A 16086-nucleotide genomic window follows, 5' to 3' on the forward strand; every position below is an offset into this window, starting at 1 on the left:
AGATTGTAAGGGAGGTGAAGGATGGTGTAAGGAAAAGAACTAAGGAAAGAAAGAGAATGGAGAGAAAAATATGTGATTGTTAATGACAGAAAGGGAAAGGTGAAAATAGGTAGAAGCTAAAAGAAAGGAAAAGAAAGGGATGCACTCCTCTTCCAAGCCACCTCCACTTCCCTCCTCTTCCTCTTCCGCCTCCTCCTCCTCTTCCACGTCATCTCCACCTCCACATGCAACAGAGAGAAAAGTAAGAGAGAGTGAGACACAGACACACAGACAGAAAGTGTTATTGTGGATAGTAAGAAAGGTGAAGGATGATTTGTGGAAGAATACCAAGGAAAAGAAAATGAAGAGAAAATTAATATAAATCGTTAGTGCTAGAAAGGGAAAGGGAAATACAAGACCGTTAGGGACAGAAAGGGAAAGAGAGAAGGAAAAGCTGAGAGAAAAAATATCGGAAAAACAGACAAAAAAATGGAAACAAAGGCGAAGGGAAGGTTAAAGAGCAATCAGTCAAAGGTGAGGATTCGAACCCAGGTCACCCTCGACAACAACCTACGAACGCTAAGCACCCTGCCACCGTGTTTCAATATTAGTGTTCCTTATTCATGTATTTTAATTTTTGCTGCTTCACTCATTTTTTTTCTTCATATGGTGGTGGTGGTGGTGTATTGCGTTGGTGTGTACATGCGTTTTTTTTTTTTTTTTTTTTTGTGCCTCTTCCTCTGTCTCATGGGGAATAAAGATATACAGGCTCGACCTCTTTATCTCCTCCTCTTCCTCCTTTTCCTCCTCCTCCTCCTTCTCCTCCTCCTCCTTCGCCTTCTCCTCCTTCTCCTCCTCCTCCTTCGCCTCCTCATCCTCCTCCTCCTCCTCCTTCGCCTTCTCGCTATTCTCGTCTTCCTGTGAATTTTGCTCTTACTTGCTCGTTCACCTGTTATCACTCTCTCCCTCCTTACCTTCCTCCTCCTCCTCCTCCTCCTCCTCCTCCTCCTTTTTGAGCCTTTCACTCCGCGCTGAAAACTCTTATCATTACGCTTTCCTCGTATACCACAAAATAAAAAGTTTAATAAAAGGAGGATTTTTCTGCCACGGGTCAAAGATTTCAATGAGGCTGTTTATCATTTTGTTATCAGACTATTACATTCTATTGCTCCTGCCCTGAAATACCAACTACCGGTAATGTTGTTGATATTATTGTTATTATTTTATTATCATTATTATTTATAGCAAGTGAGGCTGGCTACTCGCTACCCTCGTTCTAAGTCGAACAATTGGATAAGTAACGATATTGGAAAGGCTCAGACATTCACTTAACACATTCCAAGAGTTCTAAAAATAGTTATAAGATCACTTCACGGAATCACTTAGCTAAACTTAACTAAACTTTTTTACGGCAAAGGAAGCATCTCAAGGACAAAAAAAAGGTAATAATGATAAAAAAAAAGCCCGCTAAACACTGCCCCGATAAAGATGAGTTTAGAAGAGTGGCCAAAAGAGAGATCAATTTCGGAAGCTTAACTAAATCAATCATCTAAGAATTTCAAAAGTTCTAAAATCATTTGCAACATTTAAAGAGTTGTAAAATCGATTTGAAATACATGAAAAGTAAAGATTTTAAAGAAACACGAAAAGCAACTACGTATTGGTGTCAACTTGCCCCTCCATGCGTGACCCTTTTTACCGAATGTTGAATGGCCTCGCGCCATTAAAATGTGACCTCTCATTGCGGCGGGCATAAGCCTTTCAACCACTGCGAAATAAAAAAAAGTTCTGAAATATTGTTGATTCAAGGGCACGGTTGCAATTTTATGATTTTTTTCTTTTTTTAACAATTACTGAATGGTGTTTGGAGATATAAAATGTTCGCGCAGATCCGTATTACATGCTTTCAAATGAATTGTGAAGTTAAGCATTGCCGAAATTAACAAACGCCCACACACGCAAAGCAAACAAAAATAAATTAATAAAAAACAACAGAGAAATACATTACCACATTTTTTCTCTTATTATAAAGATCGCATTATGATATAGAAGTTATTACTATTATTCATCAGTATTAAAACCACTATATTATTATCAAGGAAAACATGTCACGTACAGTAGCGAAGAAGTGAAGCTCCAACACGTATCGGTATAAAAGTTTTTTCTGTAACACTTTTCGAAGGTACATTAAGGAAGTCTGTGGCTGCCTCGCTCTGCTGCCTACCAATACTGTACGTGGAACTTGTTAGGTCGTGTGTGTGTGTGTGTGTGTGTGTGTGTGTGTGTGTGTGAGAGAGAGAGAGGGGAGGGAGGGGGGCGCACGCGTCATTAAAATCGATCGGTCTTATAATTTTCTCCTTCAATTATTTCATTCTTCTTCGATATGATGAAAGTTAATGAGTTTTAGCTATCACTTCCTACTTATGCATTTAGCTCCTCCTCCTTCCCCTTCTCCTCCTCCTCCTCCGCCGCCGCCGCCTCCTTTCCTTATCTTCTTCTTTACGCTCCTCCTTTTTTAACTTTTGTCTTTCGAGTTTATTATCACAGCTTCCTTTTCTCCTCCTCCTCCTCCTCCTCCTCCTCCTCCTCCACTACATTACACCCACTTCTCTCTTCCTCCTTCTCCTCCTTCTCCTTCTCCTACTCTCCTCTTCCACGCCACCTCCACTTCTCTTCCTTTTACTCCTCCCCTTCCTCTTCCACATCATCTCCACCTTCACATGCACCAGAGAGAAAAGTAAGAGAGAGTGAGACATAGACAGAAACAGACACACAGACAAAATCAAATAGACAAACCACTTTTTACTACTCTCTTTTATAGGAGCAGCGATTAAAGGGCTTTTATTTCCTCATTTCCTCACTTATTTTTCTTTTCTGCCCTTGAGCTGTTTCCCTTACTGTTAAAAAAAGGCAGACAGACAGATAGACAAATACACAAACCAAAAGACAGACAGACAGACAGAGGACAGGAAAACACACACACACAAAAAAGGAGCAACAACAACAACACTCACCATCAGATTATATAGCTACATTTTTTTTTCTGGGTGCCAAGGTCGACGGGATCATTACCTTCCTTTAGTGTCTCTGTTCCCCCAAAGACTGGCTAATGGCTTGCCCGAGTCGATCCCTGTGTGCTTGTCAACAGCCGTCCGCCCCCACCCCGTCCCCCTGTCTCTACCTCTCCCACCCTCTCCCCTGCCCCTCCCCACCCTCATACCTCTCGTCTCTCCTAGGAATGCTCTGGGTTGGAGGAGGGAGGGGAAAGTGTGGGCGGGGGGAGAGGGATGGAAGGGAAGGTGGAAGGTGGTGATATGGGGGGGGTAGGGAAGGTGTGTGTGTGTGTGTGTGTGTGTGTGTGTGTGTGTGTGTGCTCTCTCTCTCTCTCTCTCTCTCTCTCTCTCTCTCTCTCTCTCTCTCTCTCTCTCTCTCTCTCTCTCTCTCTCTCTCTTTGGTGGTGTTAGTGGAACGCTTATATAACTGGTTTTCGTTTTCTTTTTGTGTTGTCTCTCCCTTTTCCTCCACGTAAACAAGAAAAAAAAACGGAAAGCGAAGTTAAGAAAAAAGTTGTTTCATTTTCTCTTTGCTTTTTTTCCTTCCTGATTTTTTTTTATTTTTTCTCATTTTTCTTCCTGTTTTCCTTTTAGTTTTTGTTTTTTTCTTGTATTTTTTCCTGCTGTTGTTTGTTTGTTTTGTTTTCTTTTACATACTTCCTGCTTTTCTTTCTTTGTTATTGTTTTCTTTCTTTTATTTTCTCCCTGCTTTTTCCCATTTATTCCCCCTGCTTTATTGTTTTTTTTTCTTTTATTTTCTTCCTGTTTTTCTTTTTGTTTTTTTTTCTTTTCTCTTCCTGATTTTTTTTCCTGATATTTTCTTCCTGCCTTTGTTTTCTTTTTTGTTTTGTTTTGTTTTCCTCCCTGACGAGAGTGTTGGCGCTGCTCGACCTTCCTTCTTCCCGGCGCGAGTTTTGGACACTTTGAAAGGGAATTATCCGAACACCCTCGAAGTTTGGGTAATTTTATTCCAGGGGAGGAGGAGGAGAGGCACCCAGATACACACACACACACACACACACACACACACACACACACACACACACACACACACGTCTTTTTTTTATATTTACTCTCTCAACGGTGATTTCGTGAGTTGTTTTGACGTGAAGAAAATTACAATATCATGGCAAAGATACATAACAGTTACCAAAATTGCAGGGTCGATCAAGGAGGGTAATTAAGTGGATGCAATCAGCCTTATTTGTTTATTTATTTTCATCATTCCTTTATTATCCTTATTTATTTGTTTATTTCCATTTTATTCATATTTTAATCTCTATTCTCTTTCATGTTTCTAAGCGAGGGAATAATTTACGAAAAGGTTACGGCGCCTCTGTTCTGGTCCGCTTTCATGTATTTTTTTCTTCATATTTTTTTCTTTTTCCTCTGCTCGGTATCCCAAAAAGTCTTTCCTTGATGAGCGATAACTGCATTACACAAGAAAAGTCGACAAGTGTTTTTCTATACAGTTTTCTCGTCACTTTTTCTTTCTCGTGTCATTCTTTCCTGTCCCGAATCGCTTGCTTGCCTCTCTGCTCACATCGCCTTTGATGCTCGCGTTTTTTGAGCGCTAAGGCACCTGCTTCCTGTGGCGCCTGCGTGTGTGTGTGTGTGTGTGTGTGTGTGTGTGTGTGTGTGTGTGTGTGTGTGTCGTAGCAAGCCTCGCTCCGTACGACCAACTTCTGCTGAAAAACTTATGTCAACTTCCCCTTGAATCACTGACACGAAGAATCTATTAGTGACTGAGGAAGGAAGTGAGGGCGGCGGCGGGCGTGGTGCAGGTGGGGAGAGGATGGTGGTGGCGAGGGCTGGGGAGAGTGAGATGGTAGGGAGAGGATGGTGGAGGCGAGGGCTGGGGCGAGTGAGGTGGCAGGGAGAGGATGGTTGTGGCAAGGGCTGGAGCGAGTGAGGTGGTAGGGAGAGGATGGTGGAGGCGAGGGCGGTTGTGGGAATGGTGCATGTGGGGAGAAGATTTTAGGGGTGGAGACAGAGGTAACGGAGGACGGACGCTGGAAAGGAAAGTACTGGTGCGAGTGGAGACATGAACAGCGACATAGCGGTGTTGTTTATGGTGGGCGGAAGCAAGGAGTGGTGGCAGGGATAGTGGTAAGAAATAAAGTTGTAATGGAATTGATATTTGTAAGTTCCTCTCCCGAAATTGACCTCTCTTTCGGCCACCTCTTTGGATTCTTTTTTTTTAGGAGCAGCAAGTAGCGGTCTTTTATTGTTTCCTTTTTTGTGTGCCCTTGAGCTGTCTCCTTTGTTGCAAAAAAAATAGATAGTAAAAATGAGTATGCTGGAAATAGTACGGCTGCTGATATACATAATGATAGGGATTGAGGGTATACAGGTGTTTTAGAGTAAATAATAGCTGTTTTGGGTGGGATAGCGATGTGGACAAGCATTGGAGTTGTATAGTTTTCCTTATCACCATATTTTCTTTCCTGCAAGACAATTATCTGATCCCACATTCACCATCTCACCTCATCTTTACCTCACCTCACATCCTCTTTTCTCTGCCTCACCTCACCTCATGTCCTCTCCCCTCCTTACACAGTCTCTACCTCACCCCAGCTAACCTTAACTCACCCCACCACACATTGTCCCTGCTCGTCACATATTCTCTACCTCACCTCACCTCATGTCCTCTCCCGTCTTTACACAGTCTACCTAACCTCTGCTATCCTTACCTCACCTCACCACACCTTGTCCCTGTTCGTCACATATTCTCTACCTCACCTCATCTCACCATGCGTCTCCTTTCTCCTTTTCCCCAGTCTAACGAGGACCTGCTGACCCCCGTGCTGGCCAACGTGACGCTCTACGTGGCCATCAACTTCGCCGGGATGTACACCAAGTATCTCACGGACCGGACGCAGCGGAAGGCCTTCTTGGAGACCCGCCGCGCCATGGAGATGAGGTGCCGCACGCAGAAGGAGAACGAGAGGCAGGAGAAGTTGCTGCTGTCAGGTGGGTGTCGAGAGGAGGTAAAGAGTTGGAGTGATTGTGAGCTAACGGCTGGGTGATGGTGGTTGGAACGGGGTCGAGGAAGATGATCACAGCGGGAAGTAGGACACAATAGGCGGCACATAAAAGACACATAGACGGCAAAAGTAGGCACAGGATACGAGTTCTCTCTCTAACGGAACCCCATTTTCTGTTGGATTGCCGCTGATAACCGTTCTGTCTTGAGTTTTGCCTGAGCAGTGTTTCCTTACATATATAAGAAGCGCATAGAAGGTAGAAGTAAGGTGGAGGAGGACAAAGAGCAGCGTGAACGGGGTTAAGACGAAGACATTTTCAACTATACCCCATTATTATGTTTTCGGTTCCCGTCCATAACCAACCTTTCTTGAGTTTGGTTCCAGTCATCGTCTCTTAAAAGAAGAACGTACAACTAATCTCCCTTCACATAATAACCATAAGGCCAGGTATTAACTCTGCCTCATAGCTCGATTCTTTGTGGATTTGCAGTTTCTAGTAAGGCTGAACAGGCATAACACCCGAAACTGACTTCCCTTATGGGCTCTTGAATGAAAGGGCAGCGCTGAAGAACATAAGACGAGGATCCCTGAACAGAACTTTCTCTTTCGTCTCCCCGCTGGTCTCTCTTTTTCTCACACCTGACCTTTTCTTATTTGAGCGCGGATTATTCCTCCAAATGGGCCTTTTCTTCCCGCCCTTCCTGCCCCGCCGCCCTCATCACCGTCATAATGGATCACAGGAAGCCATGATTACGGCCGCTCTCCCGTGAATGCAGGATAAACCTTTCCACTTTTTTCACCTGGCCTCCTGCAAATTAGGATGGCGAGCGGCCCCTGTATGCCAATTCTCTCTCTTTCTCTTCTCTTTCAATCTATCTATCTATCTACCTCTATATATCTATCAATCTATATCACACTCTCTAGCTTCTTCACACCCTCTTCCAATCCCCTCTGTAGCTTCCCTTGACTCCTCTCGCCCTTCCCACCGTTGCCACCTAGGAATGAGTCCCTTTGCCTAGCCACCCTCGCACCACATCTTTCCTCAGCCGTACTCGTCGCCCAACAGAAGCAGAGGTAACCCTTGTCAGCTCGGCAATTATGATGGGTAGTCTCAAAAGTATACTTGAATTACTCCACCTCCATTAAAACTCCCAACGATCCGTATCATATTTACCGCCTGTAATAACCTCCCAGGTGAATTTTAGTAACCTGCAGTACTAGATATTCTGTAACAACTTTTTAACTTAGGCTTATTATTAAGCGCTTAGAGGGCTCATTAGTTCATTACTCGTTGAAGCACCTCCCACACCGCGGCACATCAATTAACGGGATTATTTTACCACTCCAGAGTACCAGTCTCGAGCTCCCAGTGTCGTCCCGCAGAGAACACGAAAGGGCTGGTGTGTGTGTGTGTGTGTGTGTGTGTGTGTGTGTGTGTGTGTGCGCGCGCGCGTGTGGTAACCTTCATTGGCGACTTTTAATAATTAATTTCCATACATAAGAGATGATGCTGGGGAGTGTGATGAAAGTTAGAAGGTGGAGGAAATGACTGCCCTCTCTCTCTCTCTCTCTCTCTCTCTCTCTCTCTCTCTCTCTCTCTCTCTCTCTCTCTCTCTCTCTCTCTCTCTCTCTCTCTTCGTTTCTCTCTCTCTCTCTCTCTTCGTCCTTCATTCTCTCTTCCGCCCTCCCTCGTTCTTTCCTCCGCGCGCACACATCCTCCTTTCCTGTTTGTTCTCCTTCCCTCCCCGTCTCCTCCATCTCCTTTATTTGCATTCCCTTAAGATTTCTTGATCGACCTTTCAAGAAGAACGATTCGCTACACTATATACACGGTTGACTCGGGACGTGCGTGTGTGTGTGTGTGTGTTGAGTCAGTCAGTCAGTCATTGCCAAACATTGATGAAGCAGGTTAAATATTCATTGCAGTGAGGGCAGAGATAGATAGAGAAGTAGATAGATAGATAAATAGATAGAAAGATGGATGAATAAGTGTACAGGTAAATAGGTTGAAAGATAGATATATAGCTAGGTAAAGAGAAGGGTGATAACGAAATAAAAATATAGAGAATGGACAGGGGACGTGAGAAGTGAAGGATTTGAAACTGACTAAGATGTTCCTTCGTGTGTGTGTGTGTGTGTGTGTGTGTGTGTGTTGACTGTAGAAGGTACACGATTAATTATTAGCAACAGGAGCCTACCCTAAAGCTGGACCCACTCTGAGACACCGAACAGCCGGCATGGGACAGAGGCGGGGCAGGAAGGCTGTGCGCGGGTATACTGTCCATCTCATCCTCATCCTCCTCTCCGCTGTTCTCTTTTTCTTAGTCATTAAAGTTTTCATGTTCTGCTTTCTCTTTATTACTTGTCCTTATTCTCTTCTTAAATGACTGTCTTCCTGTTTTACCTATTCCTCCCTTCGTCTTTGTCTACCTCTTCTTCTCTCTGTTCTATGTCCTATGCGTCCCCTCTTCTGCGTCAGCCGCGTCGCCTAAACTAACTCATTTTAACATCGCTTGGTCATCGTAATTTTTCTGTTCTTTTTTTTTAACATATTCCTCCTCTTCTTCTCCTTATCCACTAACCTCATCCTCTTCTTTCCTCTTCTGTCCTTATATTTGTTCTCCTCTCTTATCCTATTGTCTCCTACTTCTCTCCTCTTTTTTTTTCTTTTATTTCCTCTCCTCTCCTCTCTGTTCTCTTCTCATAACTTATCATAACATGAGCTATACACAACATAACATAGCAAATCAAATCAGAACACCTGTTAATCTATTTGGCCTAGACCAACTTTTAACCTGACTCTTAACTGATAACCATTTTGCTCCACTTTTAACGTGTATAGACAGCTTATTAATAAAGAGGCGCGTGGGTTGTTAAATAAAAAAATAATGAGTCGACGCGTTAATGAAATGATGCACCTGTATAGTTTCCTTTTTTAGGGCTGTTGTGTAATGATTTAGCTCAGTCGCTTTTTAATGAATACAGACTTAGATACGTAACATTTTAACGGATAGGTATTTAAACAAGAGAGAGAGAGAGAGAGAGAGAGAGAGAGAGAGAGAGAGAGAGAGAGAGAGAGAGAGAGAGAGAGAGAGAGAGAAAGGGGATATAGAAAAAGGAGAAAAGAAAGGAAGGAAGAGTCAAAGTAACAATGAGAGAGAGAGAGAGAGAGAGAGAGAGAGAGAGAGAGAGAGAGAGAGAGAGAGAGAGAGAGAGAGAGAGAGAGAGAGAGAGAGAGAGAGAGAGAGAGTGAGAGAGAGAGAGAGAGAGAAAACCACTCCGCCGGTAATATTGTCGTGAAATCAAGCGACGCACAAATAACAAAATAAAAAGTATAAGTCAACCCGGCGCTTTTTTTTTTCAGCTCCGTTAATTAATGTTTCTGATTAAGAACTAATTATGGGACTTAGGAGGTAATTATTATACTTTTTTTTGTAGTCCTAGATCTTTTTCTCTCTACCTTATTAAATGTGTTGCTGCGCCTGCTCTCTCTGTGTGTGTGTGTGTGTGTGTGTGTGTGTGTGTGTGTGTGTGTGTGTGTGTGTGTGTGTGTGTGTGCCCTTCACCTTTTTCTAAACCAGTCGTATTATAAAACATTTCGTCGCTCGATAACACACTTTTGACAAGGCGTAGGCGTTGTGGGCTTTTCCAGGGATACTAGTCTTATGACCCCGGTGGTAGTTTGCCCCTTCTTCTGCACCATGAACCTGAAATACCACTCATGAGAACCCGATTGACCTCCTTTTTAGCCTTTGGAAGTAGTTGATGTGAGGTGTGGAAGCGACTATCAGTACCGACCAGTCTCCTCTTCCTCCTTGCTGTTCTCTTTCTTACTGACCATCATTATTTTTCTTTCCTACTCTTTTTTACATATTCATAATCCTCCTCTCCTCCTCACACATTTCTCTTTATGCACCTCATCCTCTTCTCCTTTTCTCTTCTCCTTATTTATCCACTACCTCATCCTCTTCTTTCCTCTCCTGTTCTCATCCTCCTCTTGCTCCTTCCTCCTCAATGTTACCAAGGTTCGTAGCGCTCACCCCCCTTCTTCTTCTTCCTCTTCAGTGTTGCCAAGATTCGTAGCGCTCATCCCCTTTCTTCTCCTTCCTCTTCAGTGTTGCCAAGGTTCGTCGCCCTCGAGATGATCAGGGACATCGCGAAGGAGGAGGAGCGCGGGGAGTTCCAGCCCTCGCAGTTTCACAAGATCTACATCCACCGGTACGAGAACGTGTCCATCCTCTTCGCCGACATCAAGGGCTTCACCGGTGAGTAGGGCGATGGTGCAGTAGTAGTAGTAGTAGTAGTAGTAGTAGTAGTAGTAGTAGTAGCCCACATCTTCAGGCAACCCAAACTTAAGCGATTTCATTCAAGTTGAGCACCGGGGGAGCAGCACAGACCAAACAAGAGTCCTATTCCACTGTACCCACTCTAAATATAATTCGTCTACGCCATAAACTAGTTGGGGTCGTCCTAGAGGCGCTATAGCCAGCACCAAAAAAAATAATAATGATAAATTCTAGTAGTAGTAGTAGTAGTAGTAGTGTTGGTGGTGGTGGTGGATAGTATTGTTTTCTTTTCCGAAGTTTTCCGTGTTGCTGCCCTTCCTCGACGCACCGAACTCCACATCAACCTTTAATCAACTTACTGTCACCGTATCTTTTATTCATGAGACCCCCCTCCCCCCTCCCTCCCTCCCTCCCTCCCGTCCACTCGTCCTTCCTCATTCATTTACGTCCATGCCCCGCGACCGTAGTTTGGGGGTGCTCTATCAGTGTTAAGGTCGCTCTCCCCTACTTCGCATTGCCATTCTCGTCCTATCTCTCGTCCTTCGCCGCCCCCAAGGGTAACATTAGGCCCGGCGACCCGGCTCTTGTGTGGCACCGAGCTGGGATGAGGAAACTTATGTGTGACTCGTGTGTGTGCTTCGTCGAGGTGGTGCTGGGAAACTTCTTTTTTTTTCGGGTGACTGTGTGGTCGGGCTCGTCACCTGCCATGAGTTTGATTGTGTGTGTAGTGAGGTGAGGTGAGATGGTCTGTACCGTTACCCGGATGATGTGTTGTGGAAAGTGGTTTGTTATTTTTTTATTTGACTAGCTGCTGGGACCTCTTTCTTTCTCCTTGTCTTTCTCTCTATCTCTATCTATCGATCTGTCTCACCTCTCTCTCTCACTCCTGATTCTTCTCCCAACACTTCATGCACATCGCAAAGAAACACCCGTTGTCTCACTCTCCACGTAAGTTCCACGAGGTGAATCCAGTCTCGGGCCGCCGCCAGAAGGCCTTCACACCGGCTTCCTCGCGCTGCTGACGTAAAGCTGCAGACAAACTTTTGTAATTTAACGAACTCGTCCCAATGGGTGGCCGCGGGAGGTGTGTGGGTCAGCGTGCATGATATTTATTGTATAAGACGGCACGAGGGAGGCTGGGAAGTGTGGTGCGTGGCCTACAAGGGGCCTGCGAAGGGTACGTTTGGATATTTCCTGTGTACCTGTTGTGTCCCTCTCCTGCCCTTTCCTGCGTTTGTAATCCGCTGTGGCCGATGAGAAGCAATAACTCAATTGTATACCCTCCGAGGGACAAGCCGGCGTGCGGCTGTCCTCATTCCGGGCTCAAAGGGAACAGCGTTTCTCTGTTTGCCTCTTGTCACCTGAACGAAGTTTTGTTCCTCTGTCCAGAGGGTCCAAACGACCCTCACTTTATGTGTTGGACCACAAAGGAAATACGAGGCGTGAGTCGAAACACTGGAGCCAACTCAACGATTTTCAATACGGATCCGACAGCTGAATATATTTCTTTGAGGTGACTCTTTATAAAGCGGCGCACGGAGTCCCTCGTATATTATTGCTGCGGCCCAGCGGTGAGGCTCTGGCTCAAATAAACCCAGACGCTGGCCGGCCGCGGCCACACAACGCCAGACGTCAAATATTCCCCTGAAAGACTCGCTCCGTCAACATTAAACCCAAATAAATCATTCCCCCGCCACGACGACGCGCGATATTGCCGCGAGATGAGTCGCCGCCACAAAGGCCGTCCCTCACCGGGCGGCGTGAAAGGCGACGCCGGGCGTAAATCATTCGGGTGTGGAAATCACAACTGTAACCCCGAGGTCTTTTTGGCGCTTCCTCTCGACTTGGTAAACAGCGGGAGAGGAATCTGATGAAGTGAAGGCAGCGGTGAGTAAATGAACCGCAGCACAACAAACTACAGAGGCGTATAGAGACACTTCATTCGAAATTGGCTCTCCCTTTTTGGCCTCTCGTTCTGTTTTATTTACAGGAGCTGATTTTTTCGTTTTATTGTTTGGTTTGGTTCTCTCCTTGAGCTTCCTCCTCCACTGTAAAAAATAATGCTCGTTTGTCCTCCTCATGTTAACTTTCTCACATCACTTTCCTTACGCCCACACGACGCCGCCGCAGCACTCAAGAACCCTTACAAGACTGCCTTCCCTGTACTTCTCGTCGCCTCTGTGGTTTCAGCGTCTTGAAGGTCGCTTCAATGTCAGATCTCAAGAGTTTATTCACCTCCCAGACCCCGAAAGCCCCTCAGCCGCCGCCAGAAGGAAATGTAAGTTAGCTAAATTAGTTTGGGGGTCTTAAACGCTCATTAATTTAGCCTCCCCTGATAATTAAGCCATTGAGATAAGACGGGCGGGACTTAAGAGATAAATCGAACAGGAAAGCCATGAGGGAGTTGAGGGCGGCGAAAGGGCGAAGAGGGTGAAAGGAAGGTGGAAGGAGAGAGGAAAGCCGAGACGAAGGACATAAAGGCGAGAAGTAGGGTGGAAAAAGGGGTAAAACAGGAAGAGCGATAAAAAAGACAAACGATAGACTAGTTAGATGGAGAGGAGGGTGAAGAGGGTGTGTGGAAGATGGACGTAGAGAGGAAAGCCGAAGCGAAGGACATAAAGGCGAGAAGTAGGGTGGAAAAAGGGGTAAAACAGGAAGAGCGATAAAAAAAGACAAATGATAGACTAGTAAGATGGAGAGGGTGTGTGGAAGATGGGCGTAGAGAGCAAAGGCGAGAGGAAGGATGTAAAGACGAGGTAGGGAGGAAAATAGGAAAAGAGGAAGAAAAGACAAATGATAGACTGGAGAAAGGGAAAAGAGAATGGAGAGGGTGTGTGGAAGATGGAAGTAGAGAGCAAAGGCGAAAGGAAGGATGTAAAGACGAGGTAGGGCGGGAAAAGAGAGAAGAGCAAAGAAGAGAAGAGAAGAAAAGAAAAAAAAAAGAGAGAGGAAAGGAGATAAAGCGATAAAAAGACAAATATAGACCAGGGAAATGGAAAAGGGAATGGAGAGGATGTGAAGAAGGTGAAAATAGAGAGCAGACGAGAGGAAAAAAGAAAAGTAGAAAAGGGGAAAAGTGGAGGAAGATAAAACTGAATAATAGACTAATGAAAAAATTGATGAGGGGCAAGGGGGAGAAAATAAAAGGAGTGAAATGTTAGCAAGACAAAACAAAGAGGAAACAGAAACAAAACAAACAAAACAAACACGTCGAATATGAAAAATCTGCAACAATCAGCACAGAGAGAGAGAGAGAGAGAGAACATCGATGGCCGGGAAGGAAGAACTAACCGAGTGTGAAAAACTTATCGTCAAACTCTACCGTAAGAAAGATCGGAGTGGAACCGACGCAACGAAGGATTGAATCGCACTAAACAAAAGTAGGACAATGGAGGAAGGAGGAAGAAAACGGAAGAAAGGGAGGAAAGAGGGAAAATGGAGGAGAAAGGAGGGGCGATGGAGAGCAGGACTAGGAAATTTAAAAAAGTGAAAAAGAGAGAAAAAGAAGGACGAGGGAGGGGTAGAACAGGATTAGAAAATGGAGGATAAAAAAAAAGAGGGAAAAGGATGGAGAATAGAGGAGGGGGGAGAGAAGGATGCAGGAGTGAAGGAAAGTGAGAAAAAAAAGGAAAAGAATGGAAAATGTAGGTTGAGGTAAATGCCAACAGAGGAGGGGTGAAGAACGAGAGAATGGAGAAGAGGAAAAACCAGTAGAAGAGAGGGAAAGCTGGAGGTGAGAAGGAAGGCAAGGAGAGGAAAAGGATGGAAAATGTAGGTTGAGGTAAATGCCAAGGGAAGAAGAAAGTAGAACAACAGAGGAGGGGTGAAGAACGAGAGAATAGAGAAGAGGAAAAAACAGTAGAAGAGAGGGAAAGAGGGTGACAAAGCTGGAGGTGAGAAGGGAAGGAAGGAGAGGCGACCATGAAGGGAAAACCAGAAGAAGAAGGGAAAAGATGACGCTGTAAGACGTAAAAGAGGAAGGGAATTAGAAAGTAGATCACAGCAGGGGGAGCAGGAAACGCCCCGACTCACCTCACCGCCACTTCTGCTGATGACGGCTACCGGACACGACTCGATACCGTCAATGAAAGGTCGAGGAAGAGAGGAGGAGAGGAGAGGAAGGGGCGGCGGAGGGGCATCAAGGAAAGGGGCGAGGAAGGGGGCGACGGAGGGCGGGGATGAAGGATGGGAAGCGGCAACGGGCGTGATAGGAGACGTAGATGAACTTAATTGAAGGAGAGAGAGAGAGAGAGAGGATCCTTATGGGTCTGGGGATGTAGAGGGAGAGAGTGAGGGTCCGATGAGGTGGCAGGGGATACGGTAGGATGGGTGAAGGAGGCAGGAGGGAAGGGATAGAGGACGTAGATATAGCTTAAGGGAGAAGGGAGACGTAGGATTCTTGGGGGTAAGGATTTGGGGGTGTAGTGGGAGGAAGAGGAGTCAAATGAGGATACAAGGGATAACAGGATAGGTGAAGGATACAGGGCATTTAGGATACGGTGCAAGGGTGTAGAAGCAGGATATGAAGGGCAGGGGAAGAGGCAGGGGGCACGGCAGAATAGGAAAGGCCCCGGGGGTAAGATGAAGGGGTGTAGAGGAAGAATATGAAAAACAGAGAAATAGGCGAGGCTAAGGAGCTGCGGCAGTAAGATGCAGGGGTTCATAGGAAGGATACGAGGAACAGGGGAGGAAGCAGCAGGGGGTCGATAGGGTAGATAGGGTCACGATATAGTAAGATGCAGGAGTTCATAGGAAGGATACAAGAAACAAGGGAGGAAGCAGCAGGGGGTCGATAGGGTAGGAAGGGCCACGATGGTAAGATGCAGGGGTTTATAGGAAGGGTACGAGGAACAGGGGAGGAAGCAGCAGGGGGTCGATAGGGTAGATAGGGACACGGTGGGTAGATGCAGGAGAGGAGGCGGCAGCAAGGGGTCGATAGGGTAGGTATGGCCCAGGTGGTAAGAGGCAGGGGGTCGGGAGGGCGGGGAATGATCACGGAGCAAACAAAGGGGAGGGGAGCGCCGTAGCGAGGGGAAGGATCAGAAGCTTAGCCCGAAATGAGAACCGAACTCCAGTAATTTTGCAAGACTGGGGACGCGAGATTCCTATGGTTCAAAGAGGAGGAGGAGGAGGAGCAGGGGTGGTCTAGGGAGGGGTAACTCGTCTCTCCTGGAACTTATTTGAGCCAGAATTATGAGGGAACGAAACTATATGGCGGAGGGTTTATTTTTATGGCTCGTAATATAGTGAACCCGTAAAAATGAGTTAATAATGCAACTGCGAACTTCTGGTAATGGTAGACGCGTAGGAGTTGCTGTGTTTTTTCCTTTGTTTTATATATTTTGCTTTTGTTCTTTTTAATGCTCTTTAGCACTCGGTGAGGGGGAGAAATAATCACCTTCAAATTATTATTTTTTTTTTTCATTTACGCCGCAAACAAACAAACAAACGCACACTTGAAAAAAGAACACACACACACACACACACACACACACACACACACACACACACACACACACACACACACACACACACACACACACACACACACAGCCTGGCGCGAGAAAAGGAAACAGCACACTCAAACAACAAAATTCCTCTCATTTCCGCTTTATTTTTTTTATCACCCACATATTTCTCTCTCTCTCTCTCTCTCTCTCTCTCTCTCTCTCTCTCTCTCTCTCTCTCTCTCTGTTTACTTGTAAGAGCATCGTAAACAAAATTCGCATAATAAAAGCTCTTAGGCGGGCGAGCGGCGCGCGGCTGAGGCTGAAGATGTCC

General features: G+C 45.5%; 1 protein-coding gene across 4 annotated transcripts in view; it reads left to right on the top strand.

Moving 5' to 3' along the window:
* Window positions 1-16086, top strand: part of LOC127004147 (adenylyl cyclase 78C-like) — a 211890-nt gene that overhangs the window by 144524 nt on the left and 51280 nt on the right. For all 4 annotated transcript variants that reach the window (XM_050871580.1, XM_050871581.1, XM_050871582.1 and 1 more), the window contains exons 8-9: window positions 5813-6005; window positions 10135-10284. In XM_050871580.1, coding sequence (XP_050727537.1) covers window positions 5813-6005; window positions 10135-10284 — 343 coding nt within the window. The remainder of the gene's footprint in view (window positions 1-5812; window positions 6006-10134; window positions 10285-16086) is intronic.

This window comes from Eriocheir sinensis, chromosome 27 (genome assembly GCF_024679095.1).
Source record: "Eriocheir sinensis breed Jianghai 21 chromosome 27, ASM2467909v1, whole genome shotgun sequence".
Lineage (NCBI taxonomy): Eukaryota > Metazoa > Arthropoda > Malacostraca > Decapoda > Varunidae > Eriocheir > Eriocheir sinensis.